General features: G+C 37.0%; 2 protein-coding genes across 2 annotated transcripts; one reads left to right on the top strand and one right to left on the bottom strand.

The window, feature by feature from the left end:
• Window positions 1–468: 468 nt before the first annotated feature.
• LOC122042493 lies at window positions 469–3,991 on the bottom strand. The gene is made up of 6 exons (XM_042602647.1): window positions 3,894–3,991; window positions 3,697–3,779; window positions 3,370–3,495; window positions 1,753–2,496; window positions 1,121–1,221; window positions 469–1,029 (listed from the first exon to the last, which is right to left on the bottom strand). The coding sequence occupies exons 1-6, from the start codon at window positions 3,989–3,991 to the stop codon at window positions 469–471; spliced, it is 1,713 nt and encodes a 570-aa protein (XP_042458581.1).
• A 604-nt stretch (window positions 3,992–4,595) lies between these two features.
• Window positions 4,596–20,651, top strand: LOC121981023. The gene is made up of 4 exons (XM_042533350.1): window positions 4,596–4,987; window positions 5,079–5,217; window positions 20,075–20,160; window positions 20,239–20,651. Exons 1-4 carry the CDS (start codon window positions 4,715–4,717, stop codon window positions 20,365–20,367), a joined length of 627 nt encoding a protein of 208 aa, XP_042389284.1. The 5' UTR covers window positions 4,596–4,714; the 3' UTR covers window positions 20,368–20,651.
• The last annotated feature ends 6,676 nt before the right edge of the window (window positions 20,652–27,327 follow it).

The raw sequence follows: 27,327 nt of genomic DNA, 5'->3' as shown, positions 1-27,327 counted from the left end.
AATTTGTATTTTTTTCATTGGTCGAACCTTTCTTTTTTTTCTCTATTATACTTATTAATTACATCTTTGTCCTCAATCGCACGAGCCATGTGTTGCCTTACACGGTCGCCTCTATTAGCCTTGCACGGACGGTCTAGCACGACACTACATGAGTGACACCATGCCACCGCCTCACCCTATCTTAAGAGTTCACCTCGCATGACCACGAGCCACAAGTATGCCTACACGAACGCCTCATGCGATTGCAAGTCACGAGCGATCCTACACGAACGCCTCATGCTATCGTGAGCCCAGGGGCGGATCTAGAGAGAAATTTTAACGAGGGCTAACAGAATATCTTTTGAAACATAAAAAATATATTTAATAACAAAAAGTTCAATTTGACATCACAAAAAGATAAAATACTAAATTAATAAATTGCAATTAGACTATTGTTTATTGGAGTATTGGTTAACACTTTGTGACATATTAGGTGGTCGTTGGATAAGAAAGAGGAGGTAACTGCATCCTGCGACTTTTCATCTTTTGAAAACGCTGCAATATTTGCTCATTTTCAATTGTTGAAAAGATATCTTTCTCGATGTATACGACTAGACTGTCATTCATCCACTCGTCTCCCATTCTGTTACGTAAATCAGTTTTTATCATCTTCATCGCAGAAAATACTCTTTCAACAGAAGCGGTCGCAACTGGTAAAACTAATGCCATCTCAATCAGACGATAAACCAATGGATAAGCTTGATTTTTTTGAGTTTCAACAATTTTCTGAGCAAAACTTCCCAAATCTTCAATTCCAAAAAAATTTGGATCCTGTCGTATATTATGAATGAAATTCTGAAGTTGTTGTTCAATAACTATACAATCATTTGTTGAGAAGTCCTCAGGATATAAATCACAAAGTCGAACGAGTTTCTGAACATTGAATTCAGAAAAAGAATTCCTTGGATGAAGACATGCTATACAACTAAGCAATTCTGTGCCAACTTCTGAAAAACGAGTATTCATCTCTTGTATAACTGAATCAACAACCTAACATTATAATTCACAAAAAAAATAATTAATAAGTAAAAAAACTATGATCGATGAATATAATAATAATAAATTTTTTTAGAAATAATACCTGATAGAAAATCTCCACACGATAATAATGCAAATTGGTGATGACTTGCCTTCTACGTCTACTACGACCATCAATCATACAATTGTCTTTCATCTCCGTCACTGGGATCTCATTCAACTCACAAAATGTGTTGACTTTATCTATAATTGTATGTCATCCGTCTTCCCTAAATATTTGAAATTGATCTTTCACACTCTCAATCAAACTTATGGCTTGGACAATATTTTGATCCTTTTGTTGTAACACAAGTGACAATTCATTTTTCATTCCCAATATCATCTTCATCAAGTGCAACATGAAAACAAACTCATAATTCTCCATTTTCTGAATTAAACTTTTGGCAAACCCTCTACTATCAAAAGAACTAGAATCATCACAAATATTCTCCAACACTTGAATCACTGAAGGTCACATAGATAATAGACGACCCAATGCCAAGTAGTGTGATCCCCAACGAGTGTCTCCTGGCCTTACTAAATTAGTTTCTTGATTTTTGCCACTGCCTGTACTAATGTCTCCACCCTCCAACATTGCAACAATCCTATCATGTTCAATTTGCCTAAGTTGATCTCTCCTTTTACATGATGCTACCGTTGTGTTAACAATCATAGTGACATAGTTAAAAAAATCACTCGCATTGAGATTACTCTTGGCAACAGCAATAATAACTAACTGTAATTGGTGAGAAAAACAATGAATATAACTTGCATATGGATTTTCTTGCAAAATGAGAGATTTCAACCCATTGAATTCACCCCGCATATTTGAAGCTCCATCATATCCTTGACCTCTCAGTCTAGATAATGATAATCCATGTTTCGCAAATAAAGCATCGATAGCATCCTTCAAAGAACAAGAGCTAGTGTCAGATACATGTACAATTGCAAGGAATCGTTCAATCACCTGTCCTCTTTTGTTCACATATCTCAAAACAACTCTCATTTGCTCCTTCACTGAAATGTCTCGAGATTCATCAACCATTAAGGAGAAGACATTGTTTCCAATATCTTCGATTATGGAAAGTGTGATCTCAGAGGCACAATCACGCGTAAGGTCTTTTTGAATTGTTAGAGAAATCATTTGATTGTTTCCGGGAGCATTTTGATTAACAACCTTTGAAACTTCCTCATTTCGTTGACTGTACCATTGAAGCAATTCAAGAAAGTTTCCTCTATTTAAAGAATTACTTGACTCATCATGTCCACGGAAAGACAGTCCTTGCTTCAAAAGAAATCGCGTAACATCCAACATTGTTGTTAAACGGGTGCGATAAGAAACCTCTATATCTCGCCCATGTGCTCGTAATATATTTGAAACACTATGTCTTTGATCTTGAAAAGATTCAACCTGTACTCTAGCATAATTGTGACAACTATCTACGGCACCATTATGCAAATTAAATCTTTCTAAAGCATTTTTCCAATTAATAAATCCTGTTTTTACAAAGGCATCCTCTTTATATCGACCTCCTTTATTTGATGGTTTAAAAAGATAACACCATAAGTAAAACGCCGCATCTTTTGATATGCTATATTCTAACCATGTATATATTTTATACCAACTATCTTGGAAACTCCTTTCTTGATTACCAAAAGATCTTTTTGGATACATATGCCCAATTGGTTGGCAGGGCCCCCTAGTCAAGTACTCTCTTCGGACTTGATCTCGAATAGAAATATCAAACTCTTCAATTAATTTTCGTAATCCAGGATCACTAACAATATCATTTAAATCTAATTCCACATGAGATTGAATTTCCACAACTTCATTAATATTAAGATCATTGGAAGAACCCTCACGAAAACGTTTAGGTTTAAAAAACCTCTCCATAATCTACATAAATAAATAATTAAAAATAAAGTCATGCATATGATGTAACTAAATTAATATTCACACATCACAATTAATTTAAACCCTAAACTCCTTAATTTAAATTGAAATAAAAAAGTAAAAAAAATAAGAAAGGTAAAAAAAATTAACCTTAAATTATGTGAATGACGTGAGCCCAACTATGTTGTAAATCAAGAGTAAGACAGATCCTTTACTTGTACTTGCTGGAAGAGCCAAATAACAACCTTCTTATCCCGGACAAAATGCACAGAGTCCTGCAATGAAATTAACAAGTTTTAATCTTAATCTAAATAATTGTTAGGATCAAATCACAATAGTTCTCACTTTCAACAGACAACAGGGTATTATTTTTTGGATTTCCGGAAGTTAAAAAAAACATTAATCAAATCAACAGCGACTTGCAGCTGTTGGCCTGCTGCAGTGGATGGGCGACGCCGCGGCGGACAGGCGGGCCGGGGCCGCGGGCGGCAGACTGGTCTGCGGCGCCGCGGCGGACCGGCAGATGGCGGAATCAACATTCAACACTACACAAGAAAACAAAATAAAAGTAGAGAAAAAACCATAGAGGGAGGCGGCGAACCGTGAATCTAGTGGGCGGTAGGGCAGTTGCTAGCTGCGCAGTCAGCGGGCGCCGCCAAGCGGAGCAGCGGGCGGCGGACCGGCGGGTGTCGGACTGGTAGGCGGTGGACCGGCGGACATAGGACGACAAAACGCTAACGGCAAACCACAGACGGTGGAACGAAGCGTCGATTCGCCGACTGCTGAGGCGGAGTCGAGATTCGCGATCACGAAGAGGGCAATTGACGAACTGCAATTGACGAACTGACGACAAAAAAAGACATGACCTATTATTGGGCATTTGGGCTTGGGCTGCAAAGGCCTATGAATTTTATTAAAAAAAAAAAAAAAACAAGATGAAAACATCGCTGCTTCATTTTTTTGTCCAGTGGTTGTCGGCTTCTCACGCCGCCGCCGGACACAGAACTTCTCGTGACTCCTCTTTAGCTCTTTCTCCGACATATCTTGGCGAGGGCTTTAGCCCCCTCCAGCCCTCGCCTAGATCCACCCCTGCGTGAGCCTAAGGTAACCTCATTCAGATGCACAATCAATCGAGGTAGATCCACTTTTGTGGTCCAAGAGATGTGTCATTCATATTTACGATCGAATTGTGGTCGCGATCCGATCGTAAATTGTTGCGATCCTTTCCTGAGTTCATCGTCCCTATCAGATTATAGTTTTTTGTTCGGAGCGGACGGTCGGAGACCTCCGGTGGTGGATAAGTGACCAAGTTACTGGGCGCCGAGTGATGGTGTCCTCCGGACAAACTCCGGCCGCCAGCTCCGAACAAAAACTATAACCTAGTGGGGACGATGAACCCAGAAAGAGATTGTAATAATTTACGATCGGATCACGACCACGATTCAATCACAAATCCGACTGATACATTTTCTAGGCCACACAAAAATGATCCAAGAAATATGTGCTCCAACCAATCTTGCACATGCGCACCCATGACTTATCAAAAATTAATCTATTATTTTATTATTATATAAATCTACCCTCCTTTAATTGACAGGTCTTCTATTACTCCCACGTAGCTCTATGGTAAATCTGTAAATTACAAAATTGGTGGGGAGCCGGATGTATTGTGGAGTCCAATCGGTTCCGTTCTTCGAGACATTCATGATATTAGTTCCGCCCCAAATTTTGGTATAGTAGCGGCACCTCCGCCGCACGGGGGCCATGTTCGACGATCCACAACCACCCAACGCCGTAGGGCTTAATGTCGATAATACTGAAGCCATTCGATCATTCCTCATCTCCGCCTCAACGGGTGTTCACAGCCTTCCTGACAACCTCCGAGATGTATCTTCCGCTCTGTTGCAGGAGAGCTACGTGTCGTATCGATCTCTCAGGAGCATCTGGCACGCCCTTCCTCCTTCCGATCGTCCTGCCCTCCGTCACCTCCTTAAGGGGGCTGATTTCGTCTTCTCCAGTCCCAAACCAAGGGAGAAGGTGAGGACCGGTCAAAGGTTGGACTTTTGTTTCTTTCTCTGATTGCTCTGTGCTTAAGTCTTTTTGAAGATGGGATGCTGAAATTTGGTAGAGTGAAGAATTGAAGGCGAGGTTGAGGAAGCTCGCTGAATTGTCCGAGAGAAGGGAATACCAGGAACTGGTGAAGGACATTGTTCCCAAGAAGCAAGCAGTGGAGCCTTTCTCTTCTTACAAAGATCAGATCGGATTTGGTATGGATATCAAGGAGTTTTATTATGTGCTTTTTTTTTAGTCACTTTAAATTTAATATGCGTCAATTATTTCGATTAGCATAACTCATTATATAATAATAAAATTGCTGATATAATCATAGATTAGTATGTGTCAATGATTGTGTATCAAGGGTCAAGACCAGACACCATAAGACCATGAGTGAACAGATTGAGTCCCCTCGGGGCGGTGCGATGGTTAAGGCATGGGGTGTTGCCACATGAGGTCTTGGGGTCGAAACTCGGCGTGACCGAGCATAACCTCCCCCATGTCTTGGTCATTTGCACTAATGGCTAGTAGCCACCCGTGATTTACCTCCTCCGTGTTGGCATAGGGACGGGTTGGCGGGGGCGCTGGGGGCGAGCGAATCGCCTTTTGCCACATGAGTGAACAGATTGAAGCCCCCGAGGCTACACTACAGCAGTTAGGCGCTTGAAGTGGTTAATTAGACATCTAAGGTTTGAATCCCGACTGCGGCACACTGTAGTCACTTAGATGAGCCTCCATGAGCACTTTCAGATTTACCCTGTTAGTGTGAATCTTCTGTGGGGTCGGACCGGTCACTTCCAGGATTAGTCGGATTCCTTGATTAAAAAAAAATGAGGTGAATAGATCAAAGCCCCTATGGGTGTAGCCGAGTTGGTACTCGGGTGACAGAGTTGCTTCATTAGCTAAGGATCGATTCCCGTAGGGTTCATTCCCCTGAGGATAAAATGCCCTCCTACCTAGGAGCTCACTCGGTACTGTGATTTACCTCCCTTTATTTCGCTGTGGGGCTAGTGATGAGGGATGCTCGGGGTGAGGGAAATCACCTTTTGCTTCATTCACGAGTGAACTGATTGAAGATTGCATGCTATGGGCGCTAGACGCTAGAGACTAGAAACTAGACACTAGACACTGTTAATGTTGTTAAAAGGAAAGTAAATGTGAATCTTGGTCTTTACCATCCGTTTCCTTTTCATAACAAATATTGGCGAGAAAGGCTATAGATCATACATTGTCATTTTAATCGGTAAGAGTCATGCTAGCAACATAATGAAAGTTTTTTAGCATGATTCTAAAAAGTGTCTGCTTAAATGGATTTTGGAAGGGGACACATTTCGTATGTGGAGTATGCATTTAAGAAGAACTTATTTGGGTTATTTAGACTAAACTAAATTGACTTAAAACTATAAGAGCTACCCTATTGGTAGTTCATAACTCCGAAGCATTAAACATTGGTCTTGCAAGTGCTAAATACTTTCAATATACATTTACATATATGTTCTATATACACACACACACATGAGACATCTATATGAGTGTGTGTATATACATGTTAGTATATATTTGTGTATACATGTATGTGTGCTCATATACACGAATAAAAAAAGTACTTCATATCATTTGAACATTTTCAGGGGTATAGAAATCTTCCTTTGAAAATCTTTACCAATAACCAAGTCATGTATGTAAACTCAACATTATCAATATCATCCTTGTGGTTAAGGAGTGACTGCCCCCCCTTGAATATAATTAAAAACATTAATTCAACATCAAAAGATGGATATTGGAGACAATGACATGGTAATCCAACAGGAAGTACAAATACCTATCCACTACATATTTAGGAGTATATATAAGTTGGACCATTGACGTGATAGCTATTGTCTATTAACAACCTTATTCAGGAAGTCACGTGTGTTATTGGAGTCAACTAGCACTATGATGTTGTGGCATGCTATAAACACTTATAGTTGCATCATGCACGGTTGTCTATGCTATGTGATGATAATTTTAGTCTCTCTTGTCATCCTATTTGTCCATCTTGATGTAATCAAGCACTAATAGACATTTATAGTGGAAGTTGGTCTTCAATTTCACGTCCTAATTCTAGCATGGAATCAGGGTCCTCTATTTGAGCCTATGTGTGGCAGGCTGGCAGCTGATCAATAATTGTCAAGGAGTTATTCTTGGAGCCTTGGTTTTGGAGATGAGACTTCAAGTGGTGGGGATGGTTGATACTAGGAATGGTCGGATGTAGGAGACATATAATTTGCCAAGTTCATAATGTCTTAAAAGTTTTTTCGTTGGTGTGCCTCTACCTCAATCTCAAGGAGCTTCGAAATTTGTTCCCTTTGTATTCATACACACTTCAAGTTAAAGCTTTGGTAACCGACTCCTATTGCACCTCAACTCTCAACAATAAAGTCAAACTTCTTTGATATCTTCCCATTTAGATAATTGTTGGTTAACCTTCGATTGTATGAACCATAGATGTTGCAATTCAAGTGGTGGGAAGCCATTTCCATTTTCTCTTTTTTTGGTGTATGTTAGTGGTGGAAGTAATGTTCGTTATAAATGAGAATACTTGTTGGTGTCTTCATCTAATCCTGCTTGAGGTCCATATATGCTAATTACATTAATAGTTTCTTTTTCTACCACTATTTTGAGAGCTATTATTTATCTCCCTTCCTAACTACTCCTCATACTCTCGTTTTACTCATTTATGTGTATCATAACTTAAAATCTAAAATCCCTATCATCTTTGTCTTCTCCACTACCTATTTTGTCACAAAATATTAATTTTTTTCCCTATCCATTTTAGATTTTTTTAAAAAAGAAAAAAATAATTAAATTTGATAAAAGGAATCTAGCGTATTAAGAAATTAAATTAAGCCTAATATATTATAAATTAAATTGAATTTCTATAATGTAGAGAGAATTATTGAATTTTATTTTATACGTTAGAAGCATAAAAGTTGAACAAAGTGAAATTGAAAGTTAACAATGATGTAAAGGAAAAAAATAGTCAAGTGGAGACACATTGCTGATGATAGTCAACATGAACTTGATGCTGGAAAAATAGTCCCTCATGATTGGGTAAGACCACATTGTTTTGAAAGTTTGACAATACAGCTTAAGCTAAAGTGTGCATTTGATGATGGTGTATCAAGTGTGTAGGCTTAATTGTGCTGATTGGGTTTAAGCCTAAGGGAAGGTAATCTAAATCAAGAAACTCAAGAGCATGTAGCTTAGATTGAGGAGACACTTGAACGACTTGAGAGCAGTTACTTCAGATTAAAGAGGACTCGAGAACTAACAAGAAGACTTGGGGCAAGTAGCCAAGATTGAGGAGATGTTTAAACGACTCGAGGGTAGTTAGTTAGGATCGAGGAGTTGAAGATTGAAGACATATGAACCTTGTGTATGTGATTACGTGTTACAATCTGGGTATGTTTCACTTAGTTTAATTTTGAACCTTATGGAAGTTTATGATGGACTGCTAGTGAAGAGGAACTACCCAAGTGTGCCAATTGACTAGATAAAGGTTTTTAGTTGATTGGAGTATGCCAATCAATTCATTAAGGGTTGATAGTCAACCTAATGCAATGATGCAGTGTTTATGCAAATAAAATATTTCTTCTAGTTTACTTGCAATATGAGCATTTGACTGGAAGATTTTTCTAGTCGATTAGAGATATATCTATTGGAGTACAATGTTTATATTTGAGTTGTTGAACCTAAAGTTATATAAGCTTTTGGAAATTTTTAGGGACTAATAACTCATTATTAATCATCTAATCTCTTAAGATCTAGTTGATCTAGTGCCCAATGGAACTCCAAGAGCTTGGATGAAGGATTGGAAGACTTTAACTCTTAAGCCCTTGTTAATTATTCTTATTAGCCTTCCATTTTTATCTCTTAGGGATAGGTGAGAGATATATATATTAAGAGAAGTCTTAGTTTGGGTTAGGTTTGTTAAGAGCTTATGTAATTTTTTTGGTCGAGTCAATGTTGATGCCATGGAAATTTTAACTTTGATTTGCAAGGCTTACTCTATTGTCTCTTGCAAAGGGGTGGTTATAGTAGATATTTATGAGTGACAATCCCTAAGCGTCTTTGAACGAGGTATCAAAGCGAGACTATAGAACTTTTAAATTAATATTCAAGGAGATGACTTTACAAGAGGGGCACAAGCTCGTGCTTTTCGATGAAGTTAATTTTGCTTATTGAAAATTAAGAATGAAGTACTATCTCATGGAGGATTTTGGCACATGGTTGGTGGACTTCAATATATGGATGGTGATTGATATAGGATTTTAAGTTTTGATGGATAGAAAGGATGAGCTAATTGATTTAGAGAAGTCGAGTGGAGAGATTAAAAAGAATTTCTAACTAATGCAAAGGCTATAATCACTCTACAAAGTGGACTCCTAATGAATGAATTAAATAAGGGGGACTTTGAAAATGCAAAGTAGTTATAGAATAAGTTGATTGAGTTGCATAAAGGCACCCTCGATTTTGAAATTGTGAAAACGGAACTTTGATGAATCAATTACAAAATTTCAAAATGTAAGACAAAAATAATCAATTACATGCATGGAATAGTTTATGGGAATCTATAATGGATTGATTATAGTTTTAGGGAAAGTGACAATCATGATTTGGTTCGTTTTCACAAGGATGAACTCTTACTAAATGGAGATTTATGAAGAGTTAAATCAATGTTAAAGTAAACCAAGAAACACATTGCATTTGTGACACACAAAAAAGATGAGGGTAACTCTTCACCACCACCATCATCACTCGTTATCATCGGATAGTGATGATGATACTTATATAGTTCACATGGTGAAGAGAACTAAAGAAGAATAAGAAGTTTAGCACAAGTGAGATTAAGAGAAAAATTAGGGGCAAGAGAAGAAGAAAAAAGAAAGATTGTTCTTTAATTGTTGGACATTTTACGAATATATTGCCTTCTTTTTTAAAGAGAGAGTAATGAGGACTACATTAAATGGCACATCATCCCTGGATGAAGAAGAAAAGGCCAAGAGATGCCACCATTTAACTTTGATGGCCATTGATGACTTAATGGTGAGCTTAAGTGAAAGTGAGGAGATTAACTCAAGTTAAGGGGAAGCCTCAAGTAAAAGTGAGAGTAACTTAGATAGCGAATGAGGCAACACTCCCTTTGTAGATGAAATGTTTGGTGTTTTAGCAAACTTGATGAATTCCTTGTTGCAAGCAAAGGACAAGACCAAGACGATGAAAACACATAAGAACAAAGTATATTTTCTTTTTTCTATTTGTGAGCATGATAATTTTAGAGTTGACGAATTAGAATTTGTGAATAAATTATAACAATATCAACTTGATAAGAGGACAAAGACCTAAAAAAAAGTTCTCTTAATGCCCAAAGTGCTTAGATATGACTATTAGGAGCTAAAGAGTGAATTATAGAAAGCTTTGATAATTGATAATATATAAATTAAGATCTAAGGAAAATGCTTACTCTAATAATTAGAGGTCAACCAAAGTTAAAATGAAAAACAAGTATATGTTTTTTGCATAGGAATGTTATTAAAGCAATTAATAAGGAAAGAAATTAAAAAGGTACTTAAAACATGAATCTCAAAATAATACTTAGTAAACCCAATTGAGCTAGCATACAAGCGCCTCATTTAGTTACCTAATCATGAGACCAAACCCTCTTCATGCCTCAATTGCCTTGCAAATACCTCAATGCTAGCGAAGAAGAGTTGTTAGTGATGGTAATGGTGTTATAGAGGGAGATGGACATGGAGATGAGAGACTTCTTGAGCCATTACTATAAGTGGTGATGAGCACTAAATGGTGATGAACACTCATGATATAGGAGGGTCCAAATATCTTTCATACTATTTTTAGTAAATTTTGAGTTTTTTTGGTATTTAAGGTATTTTTGGCATTCAGGATATTTTTGGTAATTTTCGTCTTTTGTATTTTTGGATTTCGAGTCTATTTAAAGATTTTAGGATTGTGATTCTGTTAATAATTTTTCCTTTTTGATTTGATTTTTTTCCTCTCTTTACAAATTAGACATTGGAGTTTATATGTTAAGATTTATTTCCTTTGTGTCTTAGAGTTTGAAGTTTATATAAGCGTCTATTAGCTGTTTAAGGGATTATCCTTGATTATTAAATAATATTTCCTTTGTCGAAAAAATCTCGAGGACGATGGGTTCTCTTCTTGTTTTCTCTTCAAATCCATCTTCTCATTAGTGCGCAGGATAATCGCTATCCTGCCCGACGTCATTTGGTATCAGAGCGGGCAGGTTCCGTGAGGAAGTTGAGCATCGTAATTGTTGTGTTCAAGACATGATGACGATTGAGGATTTACAGAGCCAAGTCGTAGATTTAACCCCGCGTTTAGTGGCGGTGACAAAAAATCTTGAAGATTGTGAGATCTTAGATCGTGGATTTGAGTCTACCTTCGAGAACCCTTATCACCCGGGCTATATACTCGGAACGCCATGGTCAGGAGGAGCCTTATGGAGATATCAGTTTTTGGGTTGATTTGCCCAAATTTTCTCGTATGTTACAAGCAGAGGGCTTCGTTGATTAGATCGACAAAGTGGAGCGGATATTTTATTATAAGGAAGTACCCGATCAGGTGAAAGTAAAATTAGTTGTCGTTAAACTTAGAGGCCTAACATTAGCATAGTGAGTGGGAGTACTTGCGGCGCTCACGAGACAAATAGGCAAAGCCACCAAGATCACTGATTGGGAGAAGATAAAGAAGAAGATGAAGTGTCACTTTCTACCCTTTGGTTACACCCAAACTTTGTTCCAGGGATGATTAGGTTTCGCCATGCAGGACGATAGTTTCGACCATGGTTTAAAGTGTCATGTTGAGACGATCGAAACGGGCAAAACATCTCGTTCTGCTCGGTGATTGGCACCGGTACGACCCCGACACCAGACCCACGACAGCTGCAACGTGTTGCGTGACCCCGTCGCCGCAGTGAAGGGGTCGCTTGACCCCGCAACAGCAGCGGAGGGGTCGCATAACCCTTCTGCTACCGCCTTGGAGGTGTTGCGCCACCCTATAGCCACTGCAAAGGGGTTGCACAGCTACCGCAGTCGCGTCCAAGGAGTCACGCAATCCCCGCGGCCTTGGCTGAGGGGTTGCACAACCCTGCGGCAACTCCGAAGTCACGCGAGCTCACGAGTGGCATCGGATTTCGGATTTTTTTAATTAAATTTAGATTAATTATTTTAATCAACTCCTATCTATGATGGAGATAATATAAAGAGGTTTTATTAAACCCTAATAAAATTATCTAATTAATTTTATATTTCATTTATTTTAATTGAAAAATTTTAATAAATTTTTTATTTATTTATTTATCTATTTTCACATCTTTTTCTTTTTTAAAGATTATTTTTTATTTTTTTTATTTTTTAAATATTTATGTTAAATATTTGATTTTTTTAATTAATATATTTTATATTTAAAAATACCGAAACTATATCGGCACGACACGATATGGTACCGAAACCGTATCATTCCGGTCCAGGACCAAAATCTCGGCATGGGTTGAAATTTTAAACCTTGGTTTCGACGCTCTAGATAACCTAGACAAATTCGAAGATGATTTAGAGGAGGAATTTGACCTAGAAGATATTGAAGAAGAATCTTGATCTCAAATTAGAGAAAAGACTGAGGCGACTAATGATCCAATTTATGACGAAGATGAGACTAAGTCTACTAGCGAGCCAGTATATGATGAGATAATTTATGGCGATGAACCTAATCGTTTGCAAGTCTACTAGCTGCCAAGGGCTAATTCCCAAGGGCTATTTATTTGAAATGAATAAAAATATAAAAATATAGGTTATATATTCAAAATAAAAATTTAAGCCATAAAAATATCCTAATAATAAAAATCATTTAAAAAATAATTAATTATCAAAACCCCTAACTGTAAGACCAATACATAGAAACTAGTTTATGTTGGAACTCCGTGATAGTTTTGATGTGATCAACCAGGTTAGGTTAGGTCCTGTTATTTTTATCCTTATGTCTAAGTGTGCAGGAGCTTAGGAACACAGGAAGTTGAGCAGAAGACACAGCTAGCGAGAAGGATTGCACGGGAAGGGAGCTGACGGGCTCGGTGCATCCGAGGGATGAGGTGTTGCGGAAGAGTACACCGATTGACGAGAAGGACGTGCGCGATGTTCTTAGGGACGAGAAGCCGGAGCGGAAGCCTGCTCGAGGAGAAGACCGGGAAATGGGTTCGAGTGAGCCCTATCCCGGATGGCCACGATCACCCAGACGATCGGAGCAGCAGAAAGGCAAAAGGTGGCTGTAAGTGTTGCTGGAGGCGCCTTCAAAGGGAGTTGAAGGCGCCTCCGCACCTTTACTGTGGAAGGCGCCTTCCAGCCCAAGGATAAAGCTGTATTGCCGTTGCCAAAGGATAAAGCTGACGCCTCGCTGGAGGCGCCTTCCAGCCACAAATAACTTTTCTCAGGAGCTATAAAAAGATCCCTAGACCTAGGAAATAGAAATCAACTCTTGTATTCTTTTCCTAGCAATAGTCTAAGCAATAAACGAGTGTAAGAGACTTTTCCACCTTCACCGAAGGAGATTTTTAGAGCTTTCATTGTCCTTGGATTAACAACCACTTAGGTTGTAACCAAGTAAACCTTGCGCCTCTTCTTTCATTTTCTTGTTATTTATTTTAATTATACTATTGCTGCTAATCTGAGTTGAACGGTCCAGAAAGTTGTTTTACTTTTGACAGATAAACTCAACCTCCTTTTGTCGGCCCTGTTGCGCCAACAGTTTCATGTCAATCTAAGGTCGTTTGATCCATCAACCGATTTTGCTCAAAACGGACTTTGATATAGAGGCAAATTGATTCGATTGATTTTCATTATCAGTCGACCCTGATTTGCTCGAAACTTCGGCACATAGAGAAATCAATTCGACTGGTAAAAATTAGTCGATTGATTTCCAAATAGAAATTGATTCGATTGATTTTATCGGTCGATTGGTTAGGGGTAAAACGGAAAGTGGGTACGTGATTTGGTAATTTTGAAACTACCCTATGCGATTTGGTAATTTCGAAAACTTACCTATGTGGTTCGGTAAAAAATCAATTTTTTTTCTTCTAGCCCAGATGTTCTCCACTTAATTAATTTTTTTTTTATTTTTATGTTGCCACCAAATATCCACCACTTAATTAAGTTGGTCTTACAGTTAGAGATTTTGATAATTAATTATTTTTTAAATAATTTTTATTATTAGGATAGTTGTATGGCTTAAAATTTTATTTTGAATATATATAACCTATATTCTTATATTTTAATTCATTTCAAATAAATAGTAGGCTGATTTAATAGTTCGGATTTTTATTAATTAACGTATGTTGGGACTCCTATAAAGTCTTTATAATTTTTTTTTGTGATTATTAGATATTAAAAAACATTTAAATTCTTTCCTCAAAAGAGTATTCAAGAAAGGTTCTAATTTTGATTTTTATTCAGAAAGAGTCACTTTCTATAAATTATCTCCTAAGATTTTAATTTTCTGAAACAGTCACAACACCTAATCCTTTTATATAAATGGCAAAATTTTAATTAAAAATTTTAAAATTGAAAAAAAATTCTGATGCACGTTATTTTCTATTTGATCTCATGTTCATGTATTATAGTGTTTTTTTATGTCCCAATGGGTGTGTTGTAGTAGTAAAATACTTAAGAGGAATAAATAAGAGGATTATATGTTATGTATTATATAATATATATAATTTTTTTTTTTTATGCTGGATGTGTTGTAGTAGTAAAATATTTAGAGGAATAAATAAGAGGATTATATTTAGAATACAATAAGGACAAATCATTGTAGGTCAACCTTTAATTCTTTGCTTGGGAGGATGAATTTAAGAATTGAGAAAAGTTTTTTGCGAGGAAATTTTTTTAATGATTATTTTATTAAAAAGGATGAAATTATTTATCCTTTCCACTGTTTACTTATTATAAAATGATAGACGGATAGTTCAAGAATCCATTTGTGGATCAATTTTTATTTTTTTATCCGTTGAACCTTTCTTTCTTTCCTCTTTCTTGCTTCCCAATTACACCTTTGCCTTAATCACATGAGCCATGCGTTGTCCTACACGGTTGCCTCATGCAGCTTTGCACAGGCGGCCTAGCATGACACTACATGAGTGACACAGTGCCACTGCCTCACGCGGCCTTGTGAGGTCACCTCGTACGACCACGAGCCACGGGTAGCCCTACACGACCGCCTCATGCGATTGCGAGCCGCGAGCGGCCCTACACGACCGCCTCATGCTACCCTGAGCTGCGGGCAACCTCATTTGGAGCTACAACCAACCTTGCACATGCTTGCCAATGACTTCGCTTGTGGCGTGAGCTTATTTTTGCTTTGTATCCTTGTGTTTCTCTTCCTTTCTCTCCTCCTTTCTTTAGGGATTCTTTTCTCTTCCTTTTTTTAAGGATTTTTGCAACTTTAATTCATTTTCTTATGTAAACATAGCTTAAGCGTATTGTGCTCTAAATTTATTCGATATACGATGAGAGAGAAGGTCGTCTATCTCCGGATTAGTTGAGCGAAACTTAGTCACCTAAATTATCGAAATTTTTTTTTTTAACTTAAGTGTTAAAATATAGTTAATATATAAAAAAAATAATCAATGCTTTAAAAATATGATTACTAAGAAATATTAAATTTCCATTGGGTGGTTATAAGTGTCTAACTATATTTTTAACATTGAATTTTATTATCATTATTATTATTATTATTATTATTTTATAATTTTTATTTAGTTAAAATTTTGCACAAGAGGCGAGAGACAGGAGAAGTGTCTCATGGTTAATTTATGAAAATGGGTCCCTTTGAGATGAAAATCTAAAATAGGGGTTTTAGGTGTTTTCCCATTAAAAATTGAATATATATATATATATTAGATTCGACAAAAAGGTTGGATGCTCCCATACTAGTAGTAAAAGGTGATTATGTTTACCTTAGGTGCCTCTTACCAGTGGCGTAGCCAGGATTTTAGATCAGCAAGGGTGATTTTCAAAAATTAATATAGATCAATTTTCATTATTCAAAAGTCTAAATTTCGAATTTAAGTAGTTGAAAACGAACTTAAATTTGAAAATTTCGATTTTAGCCTTGATTCTATTTGAAATAACAATCCACCATTTTTATTATACTCGAGGATGTTCTTTCTTAACCAAGGATCGATACTCATTCGAGTTGACATCAAAAAGTGATGGAGGCAAAGGAGGAGGTGGAGGGGGAGTTGCCCTGTTTAAAGTAGATTCATCTCGCATCTTTTTAAAATATTTCAATATTACTATAAAAAATTAGAACTTTATATTTTTTCAATACTTAAATCCATAATCTAAATAGATCAAGCAAGAAAACTTCTTCTCAATCAAAAAGTATTGGTTGTGGAGCGTAGACGAAGTGACGACGGCGGCGGCAGCGCTGTCAGCAATAGCGTGCTGGGCCATCCCGGAGTCAGTTTATAGTTGACCGCCAAGTTAGCTAGAAGGTGGGAGAGGTTTTTTTTTTCTTGAAGGTATGCATCCGTCGAGAATTGATCTCTTGTCCCATTGTAATAAGTCTACTACCCTCTAACTAACTGGGTATTCCGTGGGAACTCAAATGCTTCCACATGGCTCTACGGTAGAAAGGTAAATTTAAAAATTGATTGGGAGCTGGATGTATCGTGAAGTCCAATCTGGTCTGTTCTTCAAGGACATTCATTATATTAGTTCCGCCCACAAATTTTGGTATAGTAGCACAATAGGGCATCTCTGACTCACGGGGCGATGTTTGATGATCCACAACCACCCAACGCCGTAGGGCTTAATGTTGACAATACTAAAAGCCATTCGATCATTCCTCATCTCTGCCTTAACGGGTGTTCACAGCCTTCCTAACAACCTCCGAGATGTATCTTTCGCTCTCTTGCTGGAGAGCTCTGTGTCGTATCGATCTCTCAAGAGCATCTGGCATGCCCTTCCTTCTTCCGATCATCTTGACCTCCATCACCTCTTTAAGGGGGCTGATTTCGTCTCCTCCAGTCCTAAACCGAGGGAGAAGGTGAGGACCGGTCAAAGGTTGGACTTTTGTTTCTGTCTTTGATTGCTCTGTGCTTAAGTCTTTTTGAAGATGGGATGTTGAAACTTGGTAGAGTGAAGAATTGAAGGCGAGGTTGAGGAAGCTTGCTGAATTGTCCAAGAAGAGAATACCAGGAACTGGTGAAGGACATTGTTCCCAAGAGGCAAGCAGTGGAGCCTTTCTCTTACAAAGATCAAATCGAATTTGGTACAGATATCATAGATTTTTATTATGGGTTTTTTTTTAGTCTTTTAGTTCCCACACTTCAAATTTAGTATGTGTCAGTTATTTCGATTAGCATAACTCATTATATCATAAGAAAATTGCTGATATAATCATAGATTAGTATGTGTCAATGATTGTGTATCAAGGGTCATGACCATATACCATAGTCCGGGGGCTATGGTGCCGCGGTAGGACATCCAGGTTGCCACCCAGGCACCCGCGGTTTGGTCCCCAGTTATGATGTATTTGCAGGAATTTTTCCTCCAAATGAGGCGTGCAACCAAAGGATGCTCGGCTTTTGGGCTGCCCACCATGCGTGCTTCCTATTGGTGGCCAGTGTGAAAATTCCGTGGTGTCGGACCGATCACCCCAGGACTAGTTAATGAGGCTAACTGTGTTTATCATATGAGTGAATAGATTGAAGCCCTCGAGGCTACACTACAGCGGTTAAGCACTCGAAGTGGTTAACTAGACATCTAAGGTTTGAATCCCAGCTGCGACGTAGAGATTTTCCTTCAGTGGGACGACAAACCTAAAAACGTTGGTCGTTTGGATGGACCTCCGTAAGCACTTTTCGATTTACGCTGGCGGTTAGTGTGAAACTTCTGTGGGGCTGGACCAGTCACTTCTAGAATTAGTCTGTTCGAAGAACTGGATTCCTTGATTAAAAAATAATAATAATAATAAGGTGAACAGATCAAAGCCCCTATGGATATAGTCGAGTTGGTACTCGGGTGACAAAGTTGCTTCATTAGCTAAGGATTGATTCCCGCGGAGTTCAGTCCCCTAGGATAAAATGCCCTCCCACCTAGGAGGCCACTCGGTACTGTGATTTACCTTCCTTCATCCAGTGATGAGGGAAGCTCGGGGTGAGCGAAATCACCTTTTGCTTCATTCATGAGTGAACAGATTGAAGATTGCATGCTATGGCCGCTAGAAACTAGACACTAGATACTGTTAATGTTGTTAAAAGGAAAGTAAATGTGAATCTTTTTCTTTACCATCTATTTCCTTTTCATAACAAATATTGGTGAGAAAGGCTATAGATCATACATTGTCATTTTAATCGATAAGAGTGATGCTAGTAACAGAGTTTTTTAGCATGATTCTAAAAAGTGTCTCTGCTTAAATGGATTTTGAAAGGGGATACATATTTCATATGTGGAGTATGCATTTAAGAACTTATTTGGGTTATTTAGACTAAACTAAATTGACTTAAAACTATTAGAGCTGCCCTATTGGTAGTTCGTAACTCTGAAGCATTAAACATTGGTCTTGCAAGTTCTCAATATTTTAGATGTATACTTTCTTTCTGTCTTTGGATTTGGAGTTTATATAAACGTCTGTTTAGCTGTTTGTGGTATTATCCTTGGTTATTAAATAATATTTTTTTTTTTTTGAAAAATCTAGAGGATGACAGTTTCCCTTCTTGTTTTCTTCTTAAATCCCTCTTCTCGTTAACTTGTAGGATAATCGCTATTCCGCTCGGCGTCAACTCATTGCACTGTTAGGCTCGACTGTAGGTTCTCCCTCTTCACCCCTTTCTTTCGGTGCTTGTTTGACACTTCCGCCACATCGTTGGCGCACACATCCTTAATCCCAAATTTTATCTTGATCTCTCCCAACCGTTGGTCAACCTCTTCATTGTTGTTGACATGGAGGATGATGAGAAGGAAGGAGAACAAGCTTTTGAGTATTCAAGTTTTAGGTTTAGGTATTAGTTTAGTAAGGGTTTAAGAGTTTTTATCTATGTCAGCATCCATATGGCTTTATAGAGATGTCAAAACGCTACTTGAATACCATGATAAAATGGCATGTGGGTACCTATTATACTTTAGTTAGGGTTGAATGAATTTATCATGGATGTTAGATTTTAAAACACTTAAAAATTATTATGCTAGATTTGTAAATTTCAAAACATTTTGCTAGATTTAAAAAAATCAAGTAAATGCTGACTATATTTATATATTAATCCTATAATTTTTTATTTGAGCCTTATAAATTCATGATTTGATAATTCACCAAAATGATTCACTTGACTTATAAATTTTTTTAAAGTTATTGTTTGCTATATAAAGGGTAGTCTAGTGCACGAAGCTCCTACCATTACAAGGTCCGAGAAAAAAGTATGTTGTACATAGTCTTACCTTACATTGCAGTGGTTATTTCTATGACTTGGATTCGTGACTATCAAGTCATACGACAACAACTTTACCATTGCACTAAGGCTCCTCTTATTGTTTGCTATATATAGAAAGAAAATATATTTTTCATATCTATATAATATATCAATAATTTTCATTTACTCTTTATGACCTATGAATGATAATGATCAAACTTGCATTACTTGTCAAGCAAGTATATAAACTTGCAAAGCATGTGTGAAGTTTAATGCTCCTACGAAGGTGTTGAGATTTGGATGTACAACTGTCGATAGATTAGGAATGCTAATGTAGACTCACGCTTCCAGGTTATGGAGTTAGTAAGTGAACCACATATCATGTTAAATAAAGTGTAATATAGGTGCATATGACTGACTGAAATATGGAACAGAAATTTTTTTAAAAAGAATTCAGAGTTTGACTAAAAGAAACTAAGTGCAGTTTTTCAGAATAAATTGATTTGTAATTGTGGTTGTTCAGAAAATTAGTCACTAAACAAACTATATCTCAAGGAAAAGATTTATTTATTTATTTTCGTTTGCAGGTTTGCATGTGGTGCTTATAATGTTTACAGGGTATTTAGTTGGGTTTTCTGCTTTCAGAGCTCTATTTAATCATAGTGCCGTAATGGTATGGAAACAGATCTCGTTTTTCGTATATTTGACTATGATTAGTTTCAGTTCTAGTTTACTTTTTTTGCATTTGCAGAATACTGCTGGAGGCATCTTAGGGATGGTTTGTGGTATGCTACTTGAAACAGTTCTCTTTATTATTAGGACGTCCAGTAAAGAAGTGGAATCCTCAAATTCACTTCCAGCAGAAAAGAAGTTCCTCTAGCGAATTCTATCACTAATTGGGTCGATCTAGAGATGTATCCGTAGATACTTGTTGTTTCTTGTCATGACCTTTTCAATGCTATTATATTGGGATCTTGCCACGCCTTGTTGAAAGATTTTATTGCAAACTGCAGTGTAAGTTTTTTCATCCATTTATGAGTGTAGGCTGGTGCCATTCTCTATTGATAGTAGTTATTTTTAAGATGTCACCAAGTCATCTTTGGATGGAAGTCTATTCTAAAGCACTGTACCCTTAATCAATCTCAATATTTTCCTTTTGCTGTTTGTCTTTTGCTTGCATGCTGTTTACACTCGGAAGTTAAATGACAAGCTACTACTAGAGGTTACCATACAAATGGATGCTAAGAATCCAACAAAAGTTTGGCCTGGCCATTGAAATTAAAGAATGATTTACAATGGGCGGTGTAGGTAGCACTGTGTGGTTGTGGGTTGGTTATCGTTTGTGTGCACATGAACTAACCCTTTAAGGAAAGATGCGAGAATGATTCAAATAGCATGAATTATGATTAATTCACTCATCTTGTCTACTTCTCTTGCTCAAATCAATTTGCTTGACTCAATCGGTTCAACTTGTTTATACGACATGCATGATCAATTCACTCTGCCTCGATTGGTGTGCCTTGCCTATCTGACCCGATCTATCCATATGGCCAATTGACTTGATAAATCCATTTGTTCTACCCTTGTCGAAGTTGTAGAAATTATTTTTCCATCGCAGCCGGTGAATTTTGAAGATAAATGCGTTATTGAATAAATTTTTGCCGTCTAAGTTGTCGCAAGTTCATGACCACATTTTTTTCATCACAGAGCCAGTGGAAATTATTTAACGTGTGGCTTACAATTTCTAGTAGTCAACTGTCGCAACTACCTGCCTACAATATAATAGGTCAACTATTGTAAAACGTCTGTTAAAGTTGTCACAAGTTAAATATGGCAGTGATCTATAAAAACCAGGTGTATAATGTGATGGTAGCTCAGTTGGTGAGTGTTTGTATAATGCCAATGCCACCGTTTCACTAATAAAGACTTAGCTTATTGCACAAACAACTAATGCAGGACTAAAATTAAATGAGGTTGCAGCACAGGGCCCCACCTTTGGCAGGGCCCATTTTTTTTTAAAATAATTTCTTTAAAAAAATAGCACAGTTAAACCTCTATTTCTTATTTCACAACCATATTTATTTATTTCCAGTGTCTCTTCGACTCTTCCATTCAATTTCAGCACCGCAGCGACATAACCTCTGAAGAAGCCGCAAACCAAGAGCGCAACATTGATCTTTGACGAGATCTCCAAGCTCTTCTCGCTTCCCATCGTCGAGGCTACTTTGATCTTAGGTAATGCCGAAAGAAAACCTCCAGTGATTCCTTGCTTTTGTTTCTTAATTGTTCAATGTGTGACTTTGTCACTTTGACCATTTGAATTGGGGATCTCACTTGTCATCCTCCCACTTTGGTTTTTATTCATTGTGATTTGCCACTCATTGTGATTTGCCACTTTGATTTTTATTCATTGTGATTTGAAAGACTGAAAGGAGTTTGCTTTTTTCATCTGGCAATTAACTCCTATTATTTTAATTTGGGTCTTTGAGCACTTAGGTAGTGTCTTGATTCCTGAATTAGCTAATGATATTCATCTAATGATTATGCATGAAAAGCTTGATCATGAAGATATAGAGAATTTAGAAGTACATTATGATATTAGATTAGATAGTCGTTGTGAAGATATCCGAGAGCATAAAATTTAGATTGGATAATTAGAACTTTGTGATAAAGAGTTCTTCTCTATCCATACTTCTCTGTTGCTGACAAGAGACAACTAGTATCATCTCCTTTGATATGAGACATCTAGTATCATCCCTTTTGATTCAATTATTTTTTAAAAAAATTTAGTTTAGTATCGTTAAAGCTAAAATGAGAATTTTTTAATAAGTGCTTGTCTAATATCTAAAATAAATAGTTGTTTGATTTGTTTATTTTTCTTGTAGAAAATTAGAATGTCTCCTACTAGGAAATATCTATCAAGACATGATAAATGGAAAAGAAAAAAGAAAAAAAGTTGAAGAATTTATTGAGTATTAAAGAGGGGTGATCGACAGATTTGTTGTCAAAGAATTGAGAAATTGATCACTTGAAGATTTGAGTAATAATGAGGAAAAAGAAAACAATCATAATGAATTACACGAAGACTTAGCGATTGAAAATGATGTAGATGAAGATGTGAATGAGATTAAAGGCAATGAAAGTAGTGACGACTTAGACTTTGAAAATAATTATTTTGAAAATGATGATGATGCTATTATTGCAATGAATGAAAAACCAAGTTTATCGATTCCACTTGATATTTTTTATTCTAGAAACTGGGAGAATTTAGATCCTAAGTAAAAGAATCAATTAGTGGAAAAGGGTCCTATAAGAGATGTATTAATAGGGAAAGGTTCAAAGATAAATCAAATAGACGATTCTATTCAGATTCTTACACTCGTATTTTGCCAAATGGTCAAAAACACCATAGCGATTGGTTAGTCTATTCGAAAGCACTTGATAAAATATTTTGTTTTTATTGCAAGTTGTTTAAAAAGGGGGCTTCAACCAAGTCAACTAGCAAATGAGGGATATTGTGATTGGGGGCATCTTAGTAGCAGATTTAAAGAACATGAGACAAGTATTGAACATGTTAATTATTATGCTAGCTGGTCTGATTTGTGTATCAGGTTAGTGAAGGGTACAACAATTGATCATGTTATTCAAGATTAAATCACGAAAGCAAAAGAACATTAGAGGAAAGTATTACACCGATTAATTTCACTTGTGAGATTTTTGGCTAAACAAAACATAGCATTTCATGATAGTAATGAGAAACTTTATGATGATAACAATGAAAATTTTATGGATGTTGTTGAGATGATCGTCGAGTGGGACTCAGTGATGAAGGATCATCTTGAAAGAAATACACATTATCACTATCTTAGCCACAAAATTCAGAATGAGTTGATATGTTTGTTAGCTTCTGAAATCAAGAGTTGTATTCTTCAAAACATTAAAGAAGCTAAGTTCCTTTTTGTAATTCTTGATTACACACTTGATGTTAGTAACCAAGAGAAAATGACTTTAGTTATAAGATGTGTTAATGTTTCTACCAATCCAATGAAAATAAAAGAATACTTTTTGAAAATTTTGAAAGTGGATGATACGACAGGATAAGGGTTGTTTGAAAAATTACAAAATGTGTTGAAAAGTTTTAATCTTGATATTGATAATGTGAGAGGGCAGAGATATGATAATGGGGCAAATATAAAAGGGAGACACCAAGGCGTAAAAAAAAAACTATTGGATATAAATCCTAGAGTATTATACACTCCTTGTGGTTGTCATTGTTTGAATTTAACACTTTGTGATATTGCAAATTTTTGTGAGAAAGAGAAAGATTTTTTTTGAGTAATACAACGGATTTAGACAATATTTTCTCATTCTACAAAGAGGTAGAAGGTTTTGATGGATCATGTTACGATAAAAGGTTTAACTCTCAAGTTATTGTCAATCACGCGATGGAAAAACCGTATTGAAAGTGTGAAAGCAGTGGTATTTCAAGCTCAACAATGTTGGTGCAATATTCCCTAGGTCAAGGTTGACCTGGTTGACTGAGCTTGAATTGGGTCAAGCTCGAGTCTTGATGTTTGAGTTTCGATGTTTGACAATACATGGAGATAAGACATGGAGATTGCAGGTGCAATTGTTCATGTGGTGAGGTTGTGAAGGAGAGTCAAGTAGGTCAAGGTTGACTGGATACTTAACTGGAAAATCCTGGTGAGTGAAGCCAGGTGAAAGTCCCTGTGAGTGAAGCCGGGCAGCTGGAAAATTCTAGTGAGTGAAGCTAGGTGAAAGTCCTGGTGGGTGAAGCCAGGCACAGGAAATCCAGATGGATCAAGATTGATCAGACATCTGGTGTTGGGAAGTCCAAGTGGGTCAAAGGGATTGACCAGACACTTGGTGAGGGAGTCCTAGCAGGTCGAGGGTGACCAGATGCTAGACATGATGTACCAACAGGTCATGGTTGACTGGATGTTGGTTTAGGGGACTTTGGACTTATTTTTGGGCAAAAACAAGAGCTGGATCGATCAGCCGATCGATTGGGAGAGTCCCCGCGACAAGCTTCCTCCCAATCGATCAGTGGATCGATTGGGGAGAAGTGTCGCACGAACAGAAAGCCTCCCAATCGATCAGCCGATCGATTGGGAGCCTCCAGTCGATCGAGCGATCAATTGGGAGGTGCGATTTCGCACGATAAGCCCTGGATCGATCAGCCGATCGATCCAGACATTTCCCGAGAGCATAGAGGCGCTCTGGATCGATCAGCCGATCGATCCAAAGCCTCCCCAATCGATTGGGAGCAATCCAATCGATTGGGATTTGACCGTTGGCGCAGGATATAACTGTTGGCGAGCGTCTCTCTTAGCACTTCTTCCACGGCTTCGATTCTTTCTCCACAGCGATTTCGCAGCCACTTTTCCATAACTCTCACGCTAGATCTTGAAGGTTCTTGGAGGCTTGTGCTGGTGCACGCCCAAGTCAAGAGGCAAGGAAGAAGCTAGGGTTAGGGTTTCTAGTGCATATCTTGTAAGCTTTTGCTTGTATTGTATTTCCCTTCCCTTTCTTCTTGTACTGTGAGCTTGTAGGGCTTCTCCGCCTTCGGTAGTTACAAAAAAGGAGTGTTTACATAGTGGAGGGTGCGTGAATGTGTGGATCCTTGGATTAGTCACCTCTTCTTGAGGTGGATACCAAGTAAATCCCTAGTGTTAGCGTTGAGAGTTGTTTCTTTGTATTTTCCGCTGCATTTCATCACAAGAAACAAGCAACGACGAGCACGAGATCGCGCTGAGCTATTCACCCCGCCCCTCTAGCTACATATTTCTGTCCCAACAAACAAATCGGAGAAGCTTTATTTCAAGTTGCAGAAGGAAAAGACACTGACTCTAAAATAAGAAGTGAAGTTAAGTCTTTAGCAACATTTGAACTTGGAAATTTTGAGTTTTTAGTGGGTATGATTATTTGGTATGACATATTGGGTAAAGTTAACATTATTATCAAAAGCTTACAATTTGAAAACATGCTTATTGACGTTGCTATAGCCAAGATTAAGGAGCTAATTGCTTCTTTTGAAGAGTATAGAGAATCTAGATTTGAACAAGCTATCAATATAACAAAAAAATTTGCTTCAACAATGAAGATTGATAATGTTTTTCCTGAAAAGAGACAAATATATAGAAAAAGATATTTTGATGAGGTTACATGTGCGTCTTCCAAAATACCTCAAGTTCCGCCGAGAAAGCTTTTAGAGTGTATTATTTCTTATATATAGTAGATCAAACAATTAGATCATTGAAGAAAATGTTTGAGCAATATGAGAAATATGAAGATCTTTTTGGATTCCTTTTCACAGTTGAGAAGTTGAGTTTATTGATTGATGAGGACTTGAAAACTTATTGCAAGAATCTTGAAAGGAAAACTACAAATAAAAGAGAGTATGGGACAAAATGTTTTAGATTTGGATTGAGATGACTTATATTAAGAATTGAAAATCATACAACATATTCTATCAAAGAAAACAAAAACAATAAGTGAAATACTAATTTTTTTTGTAAAGAATGAATTGTTTCCCGTATTCATTCATTGCATATAAGATATTATTGACTATTATGATAACCGTTGCACTTACAGAAAGAAGTTTTTTCTAAACTGAAGCTATTGAAATTTTGTTTGAGATCAACCATGACCCAAACAAGATTGAATGCATTAGCTATGATTTTAGATTGAGAGTGAGTTTTTAGAAAAATTTAATTATGAAAAATTGATTGATGACTTTGTAAATAAAAATGCAAGAAGATCCATTTTTCATAGATAATTGTAATAGTTATTTTTCATTTTCTATGATGTAATGATACTAATTAGCAATATGGATTATAATATTGTCATTATTACAAATCCATTCTGTTAATGAAATTATTTTTATAACATGAATTTTATTATTTTTTATATTAACACAAAGGTTTTTTTTCATCGGGTCCTTCAAAGTCTAGGGCTGACCTTATCCTTGATATATATTGTGTGATGTTGGAAGTCTGATTATGAAGTGAATCAGAACCAAATCCCATAGGTCTGGACGGTCATGATCGACCGGCCATACATAGTGTTATTTGCTTATGAAGAATGGGAAATTGATCCCTGAGAGGCCTGATCGATGCTTGTAGCTGATCACCCTTGTGCTTGGAAGCTCATCCCTAAAGTGATACTTTGAGCTCGAGGAATTCGATCGGATTTCTTCTGAGATTTGCCTAGTATATTTACTCTGTGGAGATAAAGATATTGAGCCCTGTAACTCTGGTCAACTTTATACTCGACCGCCTATATATGGGAGGACGGGAGAATGAACAATGAAAGCTCATATATTTGATCGGCTGTCAGATCAACCAGCTATGTACTAAGTCGTGCTATGATAATGGAAGGCTGAATCTCCAAGACCCGGTTGAATATTTTCTCAACTGGTCTTGTGGTAGGTCGATCTTCTCTTAAGCCCAAGCAACTTAGGGACAATCAGTTATATTCTAAATGTTCTGGCACAGGAGCAACACGCTAGGTCTCTCGAGTCCAGTCGGCTCGTGAGCCGATCGTCCATGGATTGAAGGCCTTAACACTAGGTGAAGGCGAAACACTGCTGGTTAGTGATACACTAGCTGCCACTTCCCTTTGATTTTAACCGTCATCTCATCTTAACTTGACTATTATGTCTCTTCATAATATTTCGTATCACTTATAAAAATATATTTATCTTTTACATTTTATAAAGGACATACTTATTTCTGATTTGACCTTTATCGTGTACCACTATAATATTATATTAAAAAAATAATGCCACTATGATGGATTTTTAAAAAATATATTATAT

Source organism: Zingiber officinale, chromosome 1B (assembly GCF_018446385.1).
Source record: "Zingiber officinale cultivar Zhangliang chromosome 1B, Zo_v1.1, whole genome shotgun sequence".
NCBI classification, from domain to species: Eukaryota; Viridiplantae; Streptophyta; class Magnoliopsida; order Zingiberales; family Zingiberaceae; genus Zingiber; species Zingiber officinale.
The sequence above is the reverse complement of the archived record's forward strand: the minus strand, read 5'-3'. Positions and strand labels throughout refer to the sequence as shown.

Coding starts and splice junctions, on each gene's coding strand:
- LOC122042493 (XM_042602647.1), bottom strand. CDS start 3,991: ATGTCGGAGAAAGAGCTAAAGAGGAGTCACGAGAAGTTCTGTGTCCGG. Junction 1,222..1,752: donor CAAGAGTAATCTCAATGCGA/GTGATTTTTTTA, acceptor ATGAGATCCCAG/TGACGGAGATGAAAGACAAT. Junction 1,030..1,120: donor GTGTGGAGATTTTCTATCAG/GTATTATTTCTA, acceptor TTATAATGTTAG/GTTGTTGATTCAGTTATACA.
- LOC121981023 (XM_042533350.1), top strand. CDS start 4,715: ATGTTCGACGATCCACAACCACCCAACGCCGTAGGGCTTAATGTCGAT. Junction 4,988..5,078: donor GTCCCAAACCAAGGGAGAAG/GTGAGGACCGGT, acceptor GAAATTTGGTAG/AGTGAAGAATTGAAGGCGAG. Junction 20,161..20,238: donor TTAATCATAGTGCCGTAATG/GTATGGAAACAG, acceptor TTGCATTTGCAG/AATACTGCTGGAGGCATCTT.